The sequence below is a fragment of the Festucalex cinctus genome, chromosome 4 (genome assembly GCF_051991245.1).
Source record: "Festucalex cinctus isolate MCC-2025b chromosome 4, RoL_Fcin_1.0, whole genome shotgun sequence".
NCBI lineage: Eukaryota > Metazoa > Chordata > Actinopteri > Syngnathiformes > Syngnathidae > Festucalex > Festucalex cinctus.
In genome coordinates this window covers 15,124,614-15,142,710 of record NC_135414.1, presented here as the reverse complement: position 1 = coordinate 15,142,710, position 18,097 = coordinate 15,124,614, and the positions used below count along the sequence as shown (strand labels likewise).

Sequence of the window (18,097 nt, the reverse complement as noted above, 5' to 3'; positions counted from 1 at the left end):
CCCAAGTAATCCGGACCGTGTTCTGTTGTACTTTTGTACTCAAGTACATTTCAGAGTTTGTACATTTTCACTTTTGCCTATATGTATAGTGTTGAATCAATCACGACATAATTCTGCAAATTGAACCATTAGCCTCACTGATTGACAACAATGCTTAATGAAAGCTATACAACAAAAAATTAATTATTTCGAATACTGTAATGATAAACGTCTCGGCCACACTTAACATAGCCCGCCCCCACCACCCCCCAATGCAGGGGACACACCAATTAGCAACATGCTGTCTACCGCCGCCTCCGCCCTCCGGTGTCATCAAATATGAATGTTGGCTTATATCTGAAAGGGAACGTGAGAGGTGTTTGGCTCCAAATCCTCTTAGTAGCATTATGCTGAGCCATGTTCAAACCTTGACATGCGGGGCGTCCTTGTAGCCTCCCAAAAACCGTACTCAGCGTGTCTGAGTGACTCAGGTGCGGTGAAGTGAAGCTCGCTCGGGGGAGACGAGCCGAGCAGCCGGCGCTTCAGGTAAGACTGCTCGCTATATATAAGGTGGGATACGGTTAACTTTGTTAACCGCGCCGGACTGCTTACTAATTAAAAATCGCATTTTTAAACGTGCGTTTGTGTCATTTCAGCAGCCATGACAAGTTATCGGTGTTTTCTCCTGACGCGCACTACAATGTATTAAATGTATAAGCTAGACTAAATAAATCGTGTGTAATGTGTGCCAAATGGTACCAAATCATCTGTGTAGTCATAGTAACAGGTGGCCGTTTGTATCTTTCGCTTCTGTATCTACAGCTATGCACTAGGAATGAGCTGTTTGTGTTTACATTGCTCTTGCTGTTTTTCTTTGGTTCTCAGCTCTGCCACAGGTGTAAGTCGGCCACCATGAGATGGAATATTTTGGACTTCACTTCATAGCAGCGCAAGAACAATGAAGGGTTGTGTATGACATCATTTTCTGTTTTGACATGAGGACAATCAATGTGACCCCTCGTCCAAGGAGACTCCGATGCAGTCGTGTCCTCTTCTTCATCTCAGGTGTGCTCTTGTGTTTCTTCTACACGCTGACGTTGACAACCAGGCTGTCAAGCGTTTCCATCCATACCCGGGACATTTTGGAAGAAAAAGGAGGTGATGATGGTGTTGAAGAGGTCAGCATCCAAGAGTTAACAGCACCCAGTGTAACACAAGAGCAGGTCAAGTCACCAAAGAGCACCCAACCCACTTTGATTATTGTCAACAGGACAGATATTGAGCAATGTATCTATGTGGAACCGCAACCTCCCAAACCTCCGCCGACCACAACAGCACCCACTCCACTCCAGCCGCCACACAGAAAGGGCGAATACCCGGAGGACATCTTCTCGGTGGAACAGCGACGCCAAGGCTGGGTGCTTCTGCATGCCATTGGGATGATGTATATGTTTGTGGCCCTCGCTATAGTTTGCGACGAATTTTTTGTTCCTGCTCTGGAGGTCATCACAAACAAGCTGGACATTTCCGATGATGTGGCCGGCGCCACCTTCATGGCCGCCGGCGGATCGGCCCCGGAGCTATTTACCTCCCTGATTGGTGTCTTTGTCTCCCACAGCAACGTGGGCATCGGCACAATCGTGGGCTCGGCCGTCTTCAACATCCTCTTTGTGATCGGCATGTGCGCCATCTTCTCTCGGGAGATGCTGCACCTGACCTGGTGGCCGCTCTTCCGGGACGTGTCCTTCTACATCCTGGACCTCATCATGCTCATCATATTCTTCCTGGATAACACAATGCTGTGGTGGGAGAGCGCCATGTTGGTGCTGGGCTACATCAGCTATGTGTGCTTCATGAAGTTCAACAGTCAGATTGAGCACGTGGTCAAGATGCAGCTCAACAAGCATGTGAGCATCGTCCAAGTGTGGACCAATGATGAGCCTGACAAGGTCAGCCACAATCACAGGAAACCTTTTTCTATGTCCATTAAAATTAATACCATGTGTTACTAACAGCAGCCAATGACCAGTGACCTGATGTGTGCAGGGAACTTAAAAGTGATTAAAAGTATGTAGCCCCACTGGTGTAAATATGGTATTCTGGTTAATATTGCGTAAGTGGAATATGAGTTAATCCAGCCATTTTATCCATCTCAGGAGGTGGCCATTTTGCCACTCACACTCATAGTTTAGCTTCAGAAAACAGGTCAGCTGTGTTTGATTGTTACCTCAGACCTGAGCAACACTGATGTCATATATATATATATATATATATATATATATATATATATATATATATATATATATATATATATATATATATATATTATAAAAACATAAAATTTCTAGTAACACTTAATATTGAGGCACTTGCTTGCTAATGCACGCACACATTGAGCTCCTCCACATATTGACTCGGTTCACAAGCATTTTGTGTACCCCTTCATCTGACGATTAGTGATTAATTTTAAACAGAAGGGCCAAAATATGCCCTGTGAAAATTAAACTGCACTAAAAAAAAAAAAACTAGCCACCAGAGGATTCTAGGACTGCCAAAATGGAAATCAATCTGACTTTTTTTCAACAGATGTGCTGCTTTTAATAACGTGACATGATGATGACGATATATTGTGGCAGTTTTAACATTGCGATATTGCCATTATCGTTACATCCCTCTTAAAGTCATGGGTGAGCTGGAGCCTATCGCAGCAAACTTTGTGTGAGAGGCGGTGTACACTCTGGACTGGTCACCAACCAATCGCAGGGCACATATAGACAAACAAGCATTCCTATTCACATGCATGAAGCTAACATGAATGGTTTGGGAACGTGTGAAGAAGCCATAGTATCCAAAGAAGTGTTGATCTTGAGATTATTGTTATGCAGCTCCCATCATCAACAATGGTCTCTCACAACAACATCCTTCTTTCTTGACTTCATGTCATGCAAAATCCATTTTCTGTGCTTTCATCTGCACGCATTTAGGACGATGTCTCTTTCGCATCCTGTATAGGAAGGACAGTGATTTGTAGTATGAGCAGGTGATGGCCTGTGTTTGTCTAAAGGCCTTTGATCCTGAGCAGAAAGGACTCCAGGTGTCTGTCTGCGTCAGAAAATACCAGTAGTATTGAAAATGAGTAAGTAACGGGTTGTTGCCATGTTTTGATCAAAGGTATTGTTGTTTTACAGACTGCTAAAACAAGACAGACATGTGGACACATTCATATTCAGAATGGTTTGAAGTTAGTACCACCAGCACATTTACAGGTTGCATTTGCTTCTTTACTCAAGTGTCAGCATGCGTGAGCCCACATCAGCGGGTCATCATTACCCGAATATGTGATGCTTTTATGCATACTTGAAAATCCTTGTCATATTTCCATAACCCAGCGTGAGCTTTCAAAATTCCTTCCATAACAATTAGGAAAACAGTTTTTCAAAATTATTCCATTTCACTATACATTTATTATTGATTTTTTTTTTGTGCAAAAATTCCAAAGGATGCTGCTTGAATTGGTATCCAAAGCAGGTGAAGCTACACCACTGCTTCAACATTTTCTACTGATTGGATAAGATGGCATTATGCTGATTTATGCACACAGTCTAGCCAGTCATCAACACTCCACAACCACTTCCTTCATATGCTTGAAGTGGATTTTTTTCATGCATCCCTCAACAGCATCATTGATGCACTTACATCATTAAGGATGTTTCACAGGCTTCATCAGTCAAAGACTGTGTATTTAATTAAATACAAAACATGCTTTGTTTTTAAAACACCGCTACCCTAGTGCTAATCCTAAAGAGCATGGTGGATCCCATTCAAATGCTAACAGGAAGTTAGCATCAACTTTGGGAATAATAGTCCTTCAAATAACGAATATTCACACACAAATGCTGTGTAAACACATACCCACAAGATAACAGCACACCACCCAAAGGCACAAATTCTTCCCAATTTGTGAAAACGAGTTATTTTAATATAATTCAATCTCATTGTTCTTCTGTTTTCTCATTGTAAGTGTGTACACCCTGGACGCATGGCACCACACTGCCCCAAGAAGCCAAAACACGCAAGAACTCCCAGTATTTGTTTTGCAATTATTGTTTTAGTATACAGTATTTTTATTTTACTTTCTTAATGTATTCATTTTTAGTTTAAGGATTTACAGAATTTTCTTTCCTTCAAAGTTCAATGATCTTAGTATATCCAAAGACTTTCTTTTCTTTTTTTTTTGGCCATACTAACACACACTTCCACATGACATAACACAAAATACAATCCCTGAGGTCCCAGGATAGCCCAATAAGTCCCCAAACTTGTGAAAATAACACAAGATAAAATAGATATAATAATGCGTAGTGTAATGCTTAAGTTTGAAAATGAAGAATGAAAATACAAGAGGCTTGAATTTTATATGATATCTATACCGTAAGTTTATGTTATACTTGACAAAAAGAATAGTGTTCAAGAAGAAAATACTGAACTTGAAGGGATGAATGGGCGTAAGGCTACAATAGTTTTGGGTAGTTGAGTTTTAGTAGTTGAAAAAAATATCATTTTATTCATGGTGATTACAATCTCCATCAAAATAACCATGATTATTATGTTTCCCATAATCGTCCAGCCTTACCACCCAGCCTTCACGGGAAAGTCTATTCCGGAGTAGGCCTACTGGGGTGGAAATCACTGCTGTTTAGTCAAGCTTCCAGGAGGTGCAATGTGGCTTGGTCTGGACCAGGTCTATACTTTTGCTTAGGAGAACAGAGAGGACATGAGATTTTGTCCTACAAGTTCACATGTACTTGGAAAAGGCACTGGAACTTGTTCCATTAGGATTCAGCTCTCCTGTGATACTGAACAAGATAGATGGTAGAAAATGGATGGATGAGTATTGACAAAACCCCACACTGAACGTGTGCTCTTTTTTTTTTTCCAAACATCTTTCAATAACAAAGTCTGTCATTGACTTCACAGGAGAGTGAACCATCAGCGCGTTCTCCACCTCCCCTAACTGCTGCTGCGCCCGTTGCTGTGTCGAATGTTGAGGATAAATCCAGACAGCAATCAGAGCCACCTCAGAGCTCTCTACTCAGCAAACCATCGGAACTCCAAGAGTACACAGCCAAACTCAGGGTACAAATATAATACCCGATTAACAATAATAATAATAATAATGTCTGCACATTCCTGTTGCGAACAGAACACCATATTTACATATTGACGTTGGCTTTGTGTTGATGATGGCAGGTGCGTCCTTCCCTACAGAGAGGCGGGAGCTCAGCCTCCCTCCACAACGCCTCGTTGAGGAGCACCATCTTCCAGCTGATGATCCACACACTGGACCCGCTGGGGGAAGGTAAAGAGCGGAGGATGCGAGCGCAAGCTGCAATCACAATTCTGAATCTTCAGGCTAGTTTATCAGTAGCTTAAGTGGCATAGGTGGTCAAGGAAGGTGATGTGTGACGCCAGTCTAAGCCACATGGTCTACTTTGTCCTTTGTGAGAGTGAGCGTCTTGATGAGGCTCGTCCTTAAAATTGCAAGGTCCGTTCTTTACTCTTGCCACACTCGGTCACAGCTGATCCCTAATCAGCTTTCCAATACACGCTCATACAAGCTGGATAAAAGCCAGCATGATAGCAAGCTCTTTAGCTCTAATGAAATAGAGCCATCACCATGGTAACCTGCATCATCAGCATCTTGTAGATCACACCACTTTTATAACCAAAATAGCTGTTTAGATGTACATGTTAGGCAAGGCAAGGCAAGGCAAGTTTATTTGTATAGCACATTTCATACACAAGGCAACTCAATGTGCTTTACACAAGGAAAGACAACACATAAGCATCAAAAAACAGTAGTTAACATTCAGAGAAAAAAAAATAAAAAATAAAAAATAAAAATAGGTTACAAAATTTACTAAAAAAAAAACAACAACAACAAAAGGGCTTAAAGGGGAAGCCAACACCCCCAAAATGTCTTGGCAATATGTTCTATGCAGCCTCACTCGTCTAAATGCGGTATTTTGGTTAATATTGCGTTAGTGGAATATGAGTTAAGTAGCAAAATTCAGCAGTTTTTATCAATATTAGAAGGCGGCCATTTTGCCACTTGCTGTCGACTGGAAATGACATCACAGTTGCTCAGGTTCAACCAATCACAACCCAGCTTCAGAAAACAGGTGAGCTGTGATTGGTCGTTGCCTGAGCCCTGAGCAACTGTGATGTCATCTTTATTCGACATCAAGTGGCAAAATGGCCGTCCCCTCAGTCCTTTGTTAAATCTGAGCGTACGTTGTTGCATTTAAGTGGAACTTTTCATGTAACCCCCGATAGACTTGAAAGTTTGTTTGAATTAGGTATTAGGAGTTGACTGAAAGGTTTTGTTGTTGTTTATTTTGTTGTTTGTTTTGATTGTTACAATAAAAAAAAATGCTGCCCCCTGAGATGGATAAAAATAGCTGGATTTTGCTTAATAACTCATATTCCACAAATGTAATATTAATCAGAATGTTATGTTTACACAAGTGAGGTCACATATAACATTATTGTCAAGAAATGTTTAATGTTGACTTCCGCTTTAACTGATTAATTGGATATTAGCTCTTTTAAAATCCACAAAAAAAGAGATTATTTTTAACATTTCCGCTCACCCCAAAAATATAATCTCTCCCAAAATGTTCAGATTTTTGCCAAGTTTTCTTTGTTGTAAAGTTAAATAAATACTAAATATAACAAAACAATATAACTGTATCATTGTAAGCATGACTAGACCAAAATATAAGTTATTTTATTCATTTATTTTTAATCAGACGATTACTTGGTTATCAGAATTTTATACTGCCAAATATCGGAATTGACACATTGAGATGCTGATGCCGAAAATCAAATCCTTTTCAAGCTTGTGTGGGTTCTTTCTGGGTAAATGTGCGAATGTGTGCATGTGTCTGTGCCTGGCTGGTGGTAAATCCCGAGCGTAACCAGTCGCTCACCCTAAACCATCTTGGATAAGGGTAACATAGCGTGTTTTTCCTGATGGGCATTCTGACCCTTGCTGTAAATAAACACAAACAGAAACGTTCTCCGCAAAATATGATCAGGACCAGAAAGAGCTTGTTGTGGTTTCTGTTGTAGACTCGACCCTTACAGGGACACTCAAACCCCCTGCCGCAAGAGGTAAGAGTTGTGCTGCTTTTTTTGTCTCATGTTACAGTACTTTCTTTGTGTTAGTTTTTGCTTACGCCTGTACAATTGTGAGTTCACCTGAAGTGACCCATTCGTGTGTTTGGCGTAATGTGAAAGTCATGTTCAAGCAAGTTTGTTGTTTCATCTTATTCTCACCATAAATGAAAAACCTACCAGTAATTAATTAATTCATTAATTAATTTTGTTTAGCTGTAGCTAGCGTGTGACTCGAGTCACATTTTGTGTATTTTTCTCAGAGACGTCCATTAACGGTGATGTCAGAGCGGAGGGGTTTATGCAGAAGAAAGGTAACTTGTGGCGTGTGCTATGTTTTGCTGTGTTGCTCCAGAACTGTGCGCTTATGTGTTTATAAGTGTACATCAATGTGGAATTTTGTTTTTGCATGACTGCCGATGATCATTTGGAATTTTTTATTTTTTTTTTAACTGTTCAAAATACAATATCGTCTATCCGTGACAGTTCTCTTTTTCACAATACTTCAAGCAATCATTCTCTTTAACTACAGCAATTAACAAAGTAAAGCCTCTGAATGCCGCTGGCACAGGGAAGTCACATCAGCACCTCTTGGAAGGTGAGTCGGAATGTGAGCGATATTGATGGAGCTAATGTCATGATTATAGCTTACGTTTATTCACAATTATGTGTATGGGTGCTGCACAGGATGCATTGTGTGAAATTTTAGAAAATTATGCCGAGAAAACGGTACAAAATATAGCCAAACATTTAACGAAAAAAAACAACAAAACTATCTCATTCCACAGGCTGCTAGCTCATGTTTCCAAGACTTCTTTCTTAAGCTAACATTCAGAATGTGAAGAATGTAACAGTACAATTATGTTGCTGGTCACAAAAAACATGTGCTTTATGGCTTGTGAGAATGCTATCACATACAGTACGTTTACATGAAAGGAGCATGTACTGTAGGTTAAGAGGACAGACCGTAATATGGCAAATGAGAGAGTAGCAGGCGTGCACATCCGTCAGTTTTGCATAATGGTCTTCATCCCTCTCACTGTGGACGAACTCCTCTTGGGTGCCTTTCCTTACAAGGTACTTCTGTGCCCCGCCATGTTGTGGTTTTCGTATGTCTGTTGTGTTTTGGGTGTGTCTGTGGGTACGATCATGGGCATGTGGGAGGAGGGGTGGCTTTTTCTTTTTTTGCTTTTCATTGTACTATAGATGTTCAACACTTTGAGTTGCATTTTGAATGTATGAAAGGTGCTATATAAATAAAGTTTGATTGATTGATTGATTGATAATGTGAATGTAAGTGAGACATTTTTGGCCCACTTTGATCTAACATGTAACCTTTATTATTTGGTTAATTTTTTGTTCTCCCCCCCCCATTTATATTTATTTTTTTTGGATATAATTTTTGAATTATATTTTTTTATATCAGTTTTTTACTTTCACTTTTAGTCATTTATTTATTTTGAATTTTGTCAGTTTTGGTTGTCAGTGTTTTTTTTCCCGCTCTCAAGGTACATTGAGTCATTTACTGAATATTACTGATGGTTTAGGCTTGAAGGAGGTTGATCTCAGCAATCAGAAGTCTGTCTGTGCACATACATCACATTTCGACTAATGAGGTGCTTGAGAGCCTGAGAAGCAGAACAAAGTGCTTTTGCAGGGACCTTGAAGTGGCCCAAATGAGTCCAAATCAGTCCAGAAGATGATGAACATCCTGATGGTTGTCTGTGTGCTGTGTGTGAAATTCCTCGCTGGTAAACCTGAATAATGAGCTTCAGACATGTTTGTTTGTAATGTCTTCCTTGTGTGAATTTAAGAGAACTTCAAATCGAATGTTTAAAACATATAATGTATATGAGAATGTTATTGTATAATCCAGATGCCGATCACAAACCAAAATGCGAGCGGTCCGGGCCTGGTACAGCAGCAGAGGAGCCATCCACCTCGCAGCCTCCAGCTGAGCAGGAGAAAAAGCAGCAGGATGGCTCACAGGTATGCAACTCGCGCTCATGCACCACAATACTTGCTCAACAAATAATAAAGTGGCCTTAGGTTGAGCTTGTGTGTGCGCACATTAGATCATTTCTGCTTTTTGTACACTAATGTTGCTGATTTTGAGGTCAGTATTACAAGAACATTTTCCGCAGGTTTAAAGGCATAGTGTGTAATAATTATCACCATCTAGCGGTGAACTAAATTCATTCATTTTAAAAACCCACTACTGATTTCAATAATAATGCACAAACATATGTCCTATGACAAACATACTTTTTTTTTTTTTTTTAAATATATATAGAATCATAGGTAAAGTAATTAATTACTAATTATATTACATGGCTGAAGCATCACCTTAAAGTGGAAGTCAACCTTAAACATTTCTTGACAATAATATGGATATGCGACCTCATCGGTCTAAACACGACATTATAATTAATAGGCTTGAGAAGTTTGATCTCTCTGACACTGCAGTGTAGCTGCTTTGAAACGCATGCACTTCGGCTGTATTCTATTATTTGGTGCCATCTAGTGGTCAATTATTACACACTACCTAAAGTAGGAGAACTGACCATTTATTTAGCAGGTGAGGCAAAAGAAAAAGGCAAATAAGCACTTGTGGGGAGGTTTGTTTGCCCAAAACAGGGGTCTGCAACCTTGTGAGCCACGGTTCTCTCTCTCTATTCTCTCTAACTGTGCCTCCCCATGGATCTCTAAAAAAAATTAGTAGAAATTACTGTTATTATTATTTACAGATTTTTTTTTTAGTTTTTGGAAAAAATATTCTTTAAATGAATTAATGATTTAGATAAAAATAAATAAATATATATATATATATATATATATTTTTATTGCGATTGGCTGGCAACCAGTCCAGGGTGTCACCTGCCTACTGCCCAGAGCCAGCTGAGATAGGCGCCAGCACCCCCCGCGACCCTTGTGAGGAATAAGCGGTCAAGAAGATGGATGGATGGATATATTTTTAAATTAAATAAAAAAAAATTCAAATTAAGTTATCAGAAAAAGAGAAATGAAGTGTAGATGGAAAACTTTTAAAAATTACCTAAAAAAAATGTTCAAAAAGTGACCATAAATTGTCCAAAAAGAAAGGAAAAGCAGAAAATTACTATAAAATTCCATGAAATTGAAAAAAAAAAAAAAACTTGCAAAAAGTCAGAAAATTGATTTAAAAAAAAAAAAAAAGCAGAAAAGAATACATTTAAAATGTAACTATAAAATATCCAAAACCAAAAGAAGAAATCTCTAAAATGACCATAAAATGTCCACAAAATGCTTGTTTGTCTGCCAGCCTTATGATTGGCTGGCAACGGGGCCAGGATGTACCCCGTTCTCATCCTAAGTCAACCACAATGGGGTATATGCCACGGAAGAGGCGGGACTTCCGACTTCCGTGATTTTGCACACGAATTTGATTCCGGTCCGGGTTGCGAACGCGCAACTGAGGGGCACAAAGTCGGAAGCACAAGTATTTTGATGCAGTCCACACGTCGCAAACCGAACCGGAACCAAAGCTGATGTGCAAAAACAGTCCCACCTCTTCCATGGCATATACCCCTCATCTGCAGCCCTCGAAAAGCTCAACAAGCCGTGGATAAAACAGACGTGCGGATTTGGACTGCATCAAAACATGAGATCCACTCATCAGCAACCCTTCACTTGAGTCACTAACAGTCAGAAATGTCTCTCGCTCGCTCGCAGGAGAGCTCAGGCGGCAGAAGTGGCGATGAGAGCGGCGACGCAGATAGCAGCGTGTCGAGGGAAAGTGAGGATGACGATGGAGACGAGGAGGAAGATGAGGAGGAGAAGGAGCCCTTGTCTTTAGATTGGCCAGAAAGCCCACGCAAGCAGGCCACTTACCTCCTGCTGTTGCCCATCGTCTTCCCCTTGTGGCTCACGCTGCCCGACGTCCGCAACCCGGTGTGTATGCTTTTCTCAAACCGAATTTCTGTGGCTAAACGTCACTTTTGAATTCCACAGACGTCCAAGAAGTACTTTGCCGTTACATTTATTGGCACAATCGTGTGGATTGCAGTTTTCTCCTACCTGATGGTGTGGTGGGCCCATCAGGTCAGTTCACATTCACCAGCGCTCACTTTAGTGCTAAAGTACATCCTCAAATCAAGTCCAACAACAAATCAAGTATATTTTGTTCATTTTCCTGGGCCCAGGTGGGTGAGACGATAGGCATCTCCGAGGAAATCATGGGTCTCACCATCCTGGCGGCCGGCACGTCCATCCCTGACCTCATCACCAGCGTTATTGTGGCCCGCAAAGGTCTGGGAGACATGGCCGTGTCCAGCTCGGTTGGCAGTAACATCTTCGACATCACTGTAGGGTAAGTCCGTCTAGCATATGCGACTTGTATTCAGGCCAGGCAATGCACAAGTCAAATTGCAGAAGTATCCATAAACCGATTAAAAGGCAACTGCAGTGGTGTCAAATTTGATATTCTAATTCATTCTCCTCCATCAAGAAATACACTTTTTGCTGAGAAAAGAGCCTCTTGTCCTCTTGAAAAGATTGTCACGTTTGGACGACATTCACATCCAATCATTTAGCCAATTGAGGATACTGTACTGCAGTTCATTTGTCATAAATGAATTTCATATGGGTCTGCCCAGGCACTAACAGTATTGAAATATGGACCACTTATAGAAAACTTAGCATCAGATAATTTGATGTATCCAGCTCAACCATCAAAGGTAGCCTACACTTTTTTTTTTTTAGAAATTATTATTATTATTATTATTATTATTATTTATTATTATGCTGTGCTGAAAACATGGAAAAATGTGGAAAAATAAGTTTGACTTACATGGTCAGCAGAATTAGCTTGTCATTTCTGCTGAGTCATGCAGCTCACTTTTTTCCCTCTAGATGGTTACAACAAAATTATATATAGTACAAAGTAAATGTTTTCACAATTTCATAAAGGGGGGCAGGAAATGTCCTCCAATTGTGTAATGCCGCCTCTAGTACTGTATTTGTTTTGTACTTGTAGTCTGCCAGTCCCGTGGCTCTTGTACTCCGTGTTGCACGGCGGCCAGCCGGTGACCGTCAGCTCCAACGGCCTGTTCTGCGCCATCGTGCTGCTCTTCCTCATGCTCCTCTTCGTCATCAGCTCCATCGCCGCGTGTCAGTGGAAGATGAGCCGAACGCTCGGCCTCACCATGTTCGCACTCTACTTTGTGTTCCTCGTCCTGAGTGTCCTGCTGGAGGAACGCGTCCTCGTCTGCCCCGTCTCCATATAACGCGTGACCCAGTGCGTACCCGGATGTTGTGCAAAAATATTATCTAACCCTTTTTATGAATTAGACTACTACTCTGTTTGAAATTGGGTTGATCAGGGATGCTAAGCGGCTAAAGGCAACAAATTGGTAACTTGAACTGACAAGCTAAAGTTATGAGCTGAGGCACTAGATGGCAGCAGCGAACTTAGCAAAATCTGGCCACCATTCATATTGGTTACTTTGCAGCACAAGTACAGTTGCGGTTTGTGGGAAAAGTATGCCCAATGGATAAAAAGCATTTAAAAAATCAGCACAAGCAAAGTGGGGAAAAAAGCTTGTTAAATATTTACAGTCTTATTGTATTGTTTGTACACGAACAGTACATTTATTAATTTCATTTCAGAGTGGAGGAAACACCTCCTGTGCTTACAGCATCGTCAGAATTGATACCCCCCAAAAGTACTGTACTGCTATGTAGAACCTGTTACCAAACTCATTCTAGATTATGTCGTCTGTGTGGGAATACAGAGGGTTCTTTCTGTTCAGATACTTGTGTCTAAGGTGTCATCATGTCTTGTTTAACTCATGTGTTGAACTGAAGTGGATGCAAATGTAGTACTGTACTAATCACAAGTAAAAACGTTTTCATTTCAAAACATTCAGCAGTAAATTATTGTTTAACATTTTTCCCCTATCTGTATATTTACAAAGTGTATAGTGCAAAACTAGTGAAGTGAGTAAGGTCTTTGCTTATTGTCTTGGCCAAAGACGTATTTTAAAAAATAAATAAATCTTGATTATTAGTCCGAGGGGGGAAATAAATGACAATGGTGATTATATGACTTTATTTACATTCAAAGAGCCCTGAATGTCTGGTCCTTGACAGAACCATCACCACACCTGGCATACATGTAACTCTTATAAAAAGTTTTGTTTTCTTTAACAAAGCGTTAAAACAGATTGTGCAGTCATTCATTGAAACATTTTCCTTTTCACATATCAATGTCAGCTTTCCCAAGCTGTTCCCATCATAGGCAGTGAGCCATTTCAAGTTAAATCACCCACTCTTATGGGCCAAAGTGCAACAGCTGCATGACCTTGAAATATTTTTTTTTCCCATGTCACACAAGTGGTTGACCTTCATTTGACCTGAGACCTTCCTTTAACCACCATAACACTCAAAAAAATACATGTGTGGTAACAAGATGTTAATTCTGTTATGCAGCTACTTATGATTCCATGATTTTAATTTTGTGAGTCATCACATCATTTTCTTTCTACAGATTTCACATAGATATTCACTTTCCCATAAACATACTGTATATACATAGAATCTTCCTTGACCAGCTTGGCCTGTTGCTGCAACGCATCTGTGTGAAGCATCTTTTGACAATTACCACAAAAATGTATGCCTCATCACCCTTTCACACACACTAATATGTTGGAGTAATTTAATACAAAAGGAAAAGATTTGTGAATTCACTAGTACAACAATATTATAAAGGTCAAATACATCCTATCAGATCTTGCTTTGATTGTAAAATGGTTGGTACATCTCCAAGCAGCAAAAGAATCAGATATTTTTACCAATCACTTCATTTTGCCACATCCAATACGGTAGCAGCGTCTATGTATATACTGTATGTTGATCCTTTGGTGTCTTCACACTAAAACACTTTGCAGCTGTATAAACAGGTGCAAACTTGATTTCATTTTATGTCTGTAAACACGCTATGTGAAAGTTGAGTGCAAAATGATAGGGGGTGGGGACAACAGATCCTACAATTAGCAATTTTGGAGCTTTGGAATGATCGAAAGACCTACTTAGAAGCAATCACAAGAAGGAGTCATGTCATCTCTGTAGTTTGGTGTCTCTAGTAAATTGAGCCTGAAATGACCTGGCTGTAATGCAAAAAATAAAATAAAAACGTCATTTCCCAAAAGAACGACTGCTTTCATTTGAGTGCATTATCTATCTTTTTAGTATCTGCTTGCTCCACGTACAGTATGTAGAGAACATATCAGTGAGAAAGCATTTCTAAGAGAAATCCTTGTAATAAAATGGAGTACTACGAAGATCATAGAAAGCTAAAATGATTCTAAAAACAAGTTCAAGCAATTGATAAATTGATATTAAAATGTCCACCCGTACTACAGATCATCTTAATGTTCCTATTATGATATCTAATTTGATAAGTGTGAAAATTAGTTCAGGAGGATTGTTAAACTATTCCATTACCTCCTCAATTCAAACATCCACACAGATGTTACGTCGAACTTCTTGTCCAACAAGGACGTATTGAACATTCGACAATTTGTACCACAGTTATAAAACAAGTAAACACGTCAGCTAACATACAGTACTTTTTTTTCCGAGTCATTTTCCCATGTAGTAAGTTTGGAATTGTTAACTTGGGTGGTCAGTTTAGAATAGTCTAAATGAAGTCATTTCGATTCAAGTCAAACTGTCAAGCAGCATGATGGAAACTAACCATAAGACACCCACGACAGTCAACGTTTGACACTGGAATATATACATCTCATTTTGTATAAATAGAATTCACATGAAAATATCATCACTACTAGTTTCGCATGCCATATTTCCATGAAAAATATTGCTTTGAAAAATACTCTTGTGGTGCGTAGTAACAGTTTTTCGAGAAGAAGGATGAAATGAAGGCGACGTGATGAACGTTGGTGCCTGCTAAACGGAGTTAGAGGTAAGGCTCCCCGAACATCCGGCGACACTCCATGACGCCCGTGCTGGGGGGTCGGTCGCAATTGCGCGTCAGCTTCACCAGGCTCGGTGACAGGCGGTCGTACGCCAGCTTGTACTCGCGGTCAAAGGCGTCTGCGGAAAGAGCAGCGGAAATCCATTAAGTCCCTTTTGAAACTTTCCTGCAGCTCAATTCTGCTCAGAATAATGAAAGGATGTTTCGGAAAAAGTCACAGATGGAGGTGGAACTCCTCCAAAAAATGTATGTTTGGCATTTTCTTTCAAACACGAAAGAACGACTCACCAATATCAATGTTGTCTTTTCCCAGCGCCACCAGGGACAGGAAGAGGAGGTCTCTGTACAAACTCCTATGCAGGACAAAGTTAAGATCAGCAGGCAGCCATCATATAGATACTGTACAGTGTACACAAAAAGGTTGAGTGCTGTTTACAGTGTACACAGTACTCCATCCTTTTGTGTTATATACATCAAATCAGACACTAAATCATTCAGTTTTGTTTCATATGTCACATATGTTCCAAGGTAACTGTTGAAAACTAAGGAGGGCCAGAATTTTTTTCTCTATCTGTCTCTATCTGTCTATATATATGAAAATAAAAATGGAATGATATAAAAATATAATTCCTTCATTAAATACAAAAAAGAATTCTAAATGGAAATAAAAAGTAATATATATATATAATTGTACAGTGACACTCAGTCGCTTCGCTCCATGTCACCTAATCTGACCTTTGCCTCTTGAGTCCGAGCGTCTGGTCATGTAGCTCCAGCAGATGAGCCATGGGTCGGCCGACGTCATTCCTCTGGATGCTCCTCACCACACTGTGCAGCAGCTCTTCCGTGAACGCCTTCTCCTCTTTTGGGACCGTTCGGGACACCGAATAGCCCACGTCTACCAAACAATACACAAAATCTGGTCAGTAAAAGGCCCCCCCTTTTTTCTGTAATGACAGATGTTTGTTTAGCATGATGTACTTAATTTCATAACACTTAATATACAAACCAGTATTTAACCACTTTGTACTGCTAGCCTAAGTTTAAATAATGACAACAATGGCATACCTGCTAATAATCAGCCCGTTTTATGTCTGTCTAAATCTGAATGAACAAAACCAGCACCCACATTCAAATACAAGGCATGGATGTATTTGGGACAGACGCTTCTTATCAATGTTTTTCACCACATACACAATAGGTTCACTCACTAAAAAAAAACAAAAGAAAAAAACATGAAAAGTAAAAGGTGACTTCACGGTCACAGATGCAAGCACAGAGAGCACACACGAGCACACACGTGTGCAGCCAGAAGACAACACTCACTTTCTAACAACAGAGTACAATTAAGCCCTGAAAGACAAAGAGCAGACGGAGCCTGTTAGCAAAAGGAGACGACTGGCTCGACCGACAACACATTCCTTTTGTAATAAACAATTACAACTGAGCCCACAACAGCGCTCGATTTACAACTGACAGTCAACTGACAGGAAATGCAGATAAAATACGAAATGCTTGGGTTTTGTTTGTCATGAAATAACTGTATAATTACATTTAAAAAGTTGAAATATATTAGTGAGGAAGCATGCACACCCTTGAATTACAGTAACATTTTGTTGAAGTGCATTTTGCACCGATTACAACATTCATTCTTTTTGGGCGGGATCTCTTCATGGCACATTTTGACGGAATATTTACCAACTCTTAAGTGCGTCATAGTTCTCCTTTGTAACGCCCCAACAAGTCACTCAAGATTTCCAACTGGGTTTAGGTCTGTTCTAAAACTTGAATTATCTTCTGGTCAAGCCGTTCATTTGTGGGTTTGGATCGAGGTTACAGAATGTTATTGTGTGGTATGGTGAAATTCTTCTTCGTCTTCTGATTTATAGCGGCTGCCTGACTGTCTCATGCCAAAACTGAACAGTATTTTGATAATACTGCAATTCCCTCCACAATGACATCAGCCGGTTTGCTTTCTGCTGAATGTTTGTTGGCATTATGCCGCCGCCATAACACTTCACTATAGGTATGATGTTCCTTTGTCGATGTGCAACGTTGTTGGTGCAAACATGCTCAAATAATGTCCCAAAATACAACCTCCTTCTTGTCAAGCTGACTTGAGATTCAGTTTTTCCGGTTTTGGACATGCAAGACTTTCGCCCGATATTGAGCTTACCGACGTTCAGTCTTTAAGGTTAGTTGATCAGTGTATGACTCCATTTCTCTACATAAGTTTGCAGTTTGACAGGCAATTGAAATGACATAACTGACATGTATTATATACACACAACAACTTCAAGCTGTATCTTCTTCTGAAACCAAATCAATTACCAATAACTGCCCACACTTTTTCAAAATGAGACTTTTTGGAAATTTTGTCTCATCCCATCATGGCTTGTTTTGAGAAGTACTGAAATTTATCCCAGCACATTTTGATACATGTTTCTCCTGTTAAAATATTTTCAGTTGCTAGATATAAACTTTCTGCCAAATTTGCAAAAGTCTAACTCACTGTACGTGTTCCAGAGAATGTAAAACGGCTGTACGGGATCCTGCTGCAGCTTCAAGTTGTCCCACAGTATTTGGATCAACACATGCTTACTGTCCTCTATCATCCACTGACGAGGAACCTGCAGAAAAAAGAAAACTCAACTTCTTGCCTTGCCTTCTTCTTGTGAGTATGTGCACTGTACGTTTGTTACCTGGGATTCCCTATTGCAGTGCTCGGAGGTGAGAATGAGTCCGGGCAGATTGCTGGGCAGGTCCAGCCGCCTAAAGTACCACACAAGGTTCCAGAAGATGATAGGATGATGGTCCACCATATCAGCCTCTGTAATTACTGGGTCACCCTCATTTTCCAGGAGGCTCTCCAGCTCCTTCCACAACACCAAAGGGCTCAGGTAAGGGACCGTCACTGGCTCAGGGTTGTGAAGACTCCATTCCATACTCAGTGGGTCCTGGAGA

The 18,097-nt window shown here is 40.2% G+C and overlaps 2 protein-coding genes across 14 annotated transcripts in view; one reads left to right on the top strand and one right to left on the bottom strand.

Annotated features, from left to right (window-relative positions):
* The first annotated feature begins 274 nt into the window (after positions 1-274).
* On the top strand, positions 275-13,059 carry LOC144017508 (sodium/potassium/calcium exchanger 1-like). 8 transcript variants are annotated; one of them, XM_077519154.1, is made up of 14 exons: positions 275-525; positions 865-944; positions 1,088-1,157; positions 1,250-1,928; positions 4,957-5,115; positions 5,230-5,338; positions 7,114-7,155; positions 7,422-7,472; positions 7,691-7,756; positions 9,035-9,147; positions 10,870-11,088; positions 11,149-11,238; positions 11,340-11,506; positions 12,173-13,059. In XM_077519154.1, the coding sequence occupies exons 2-14, from the start codon at positions 938-940 to the stop codon at positions 12,420-12,422; spliced, it is 2,022 nt and encodes a 673-aa protein (XP_077375280.1). In that variant the 5' UTR covers positions 275-525; positions 865-937; the 3' UTR covers positions 12,423-13,059. The 8 variants fall into 8 exon arrangements, with proteins under 8 accessions (XP_077375280.1, XP_077375283.1, XP_077375282.1 ...); XM_077519157.1 differs by having other exon boundaries at positions 865-949; XM_077519156.1 differs by having other exon boundaries at positions 865-949; positions 1,045-1,157.
* Positions 13,060-13,231: 172 nt separating this feature from the next.
* Positions 13,232-18,097, bottom strand: part of LOC144017507 (C-myc promoter-binding protein-like) — a 265,503-nt gene continuing 260,637 nt past the window's right edge. For 4 of the 6 annotated variants that reach the window (XM_077519143.1, XM_077519142.1, XM_077519147.1 and 1 more), the window contains 6 exons: positions 17,836-18,090; positions 17,646-17,763; positions 16,460-16,486; positions 15,869-16,031; positions 15,422-15,486; positions 13,232-15,252 (listed from right to left, as the gene is read on the bottom strand). In XM_077519143.1, coding sequence (XP_077375269.1) covers positions 15,116-15,252; positions 15,422-15,486; positions 15,869-16,031; positions 16,460-16,486; positions 17,646-17,763; positions 17,836-18,090 — 765 coding nt within the window. In that variant the 3' untranslated portion in view covers positions 13,232-15,115. The remainder of the gene's footprint in view (positions 15,253-15,421; positions 15,487-15,868; positions 16,032-16,459; positions 16,487-17,645; positions 17,764-17,835; positions 18,091-18,097) is intronic. The other 2 variants (XM_077519146.1, XM_077519148.1) reach the window with 1 other exon arrangement.

What these genes read in the sequence shown, in the direction of transcription:
- LOC144017508 (XM_077519149.1), top strand. Translation starts at nt 975, where the DNA reads ATGAGGACAATCAATGTGACCCCTCGTCCAAGGAGACTCCGATGCAGT. An exon ending in CCAATGATGAGCCTGACAAG is followed by an intron (nt 1,929 to 4,956) that starts GTCAGCCACAAT and finishes TTGACTTCACAG; the next exon opens with GAGAGTGAACCATCAGCGCG. An exon ending in TGCCCGACGTCCGCAACCCG is followed by an intron (nt 11,089 to 11,148) that starts GTGTGTATGCTT and finishes TGAATTCCACAG; the next exon opens with ACGTCCAAGAAGTACTTTGC.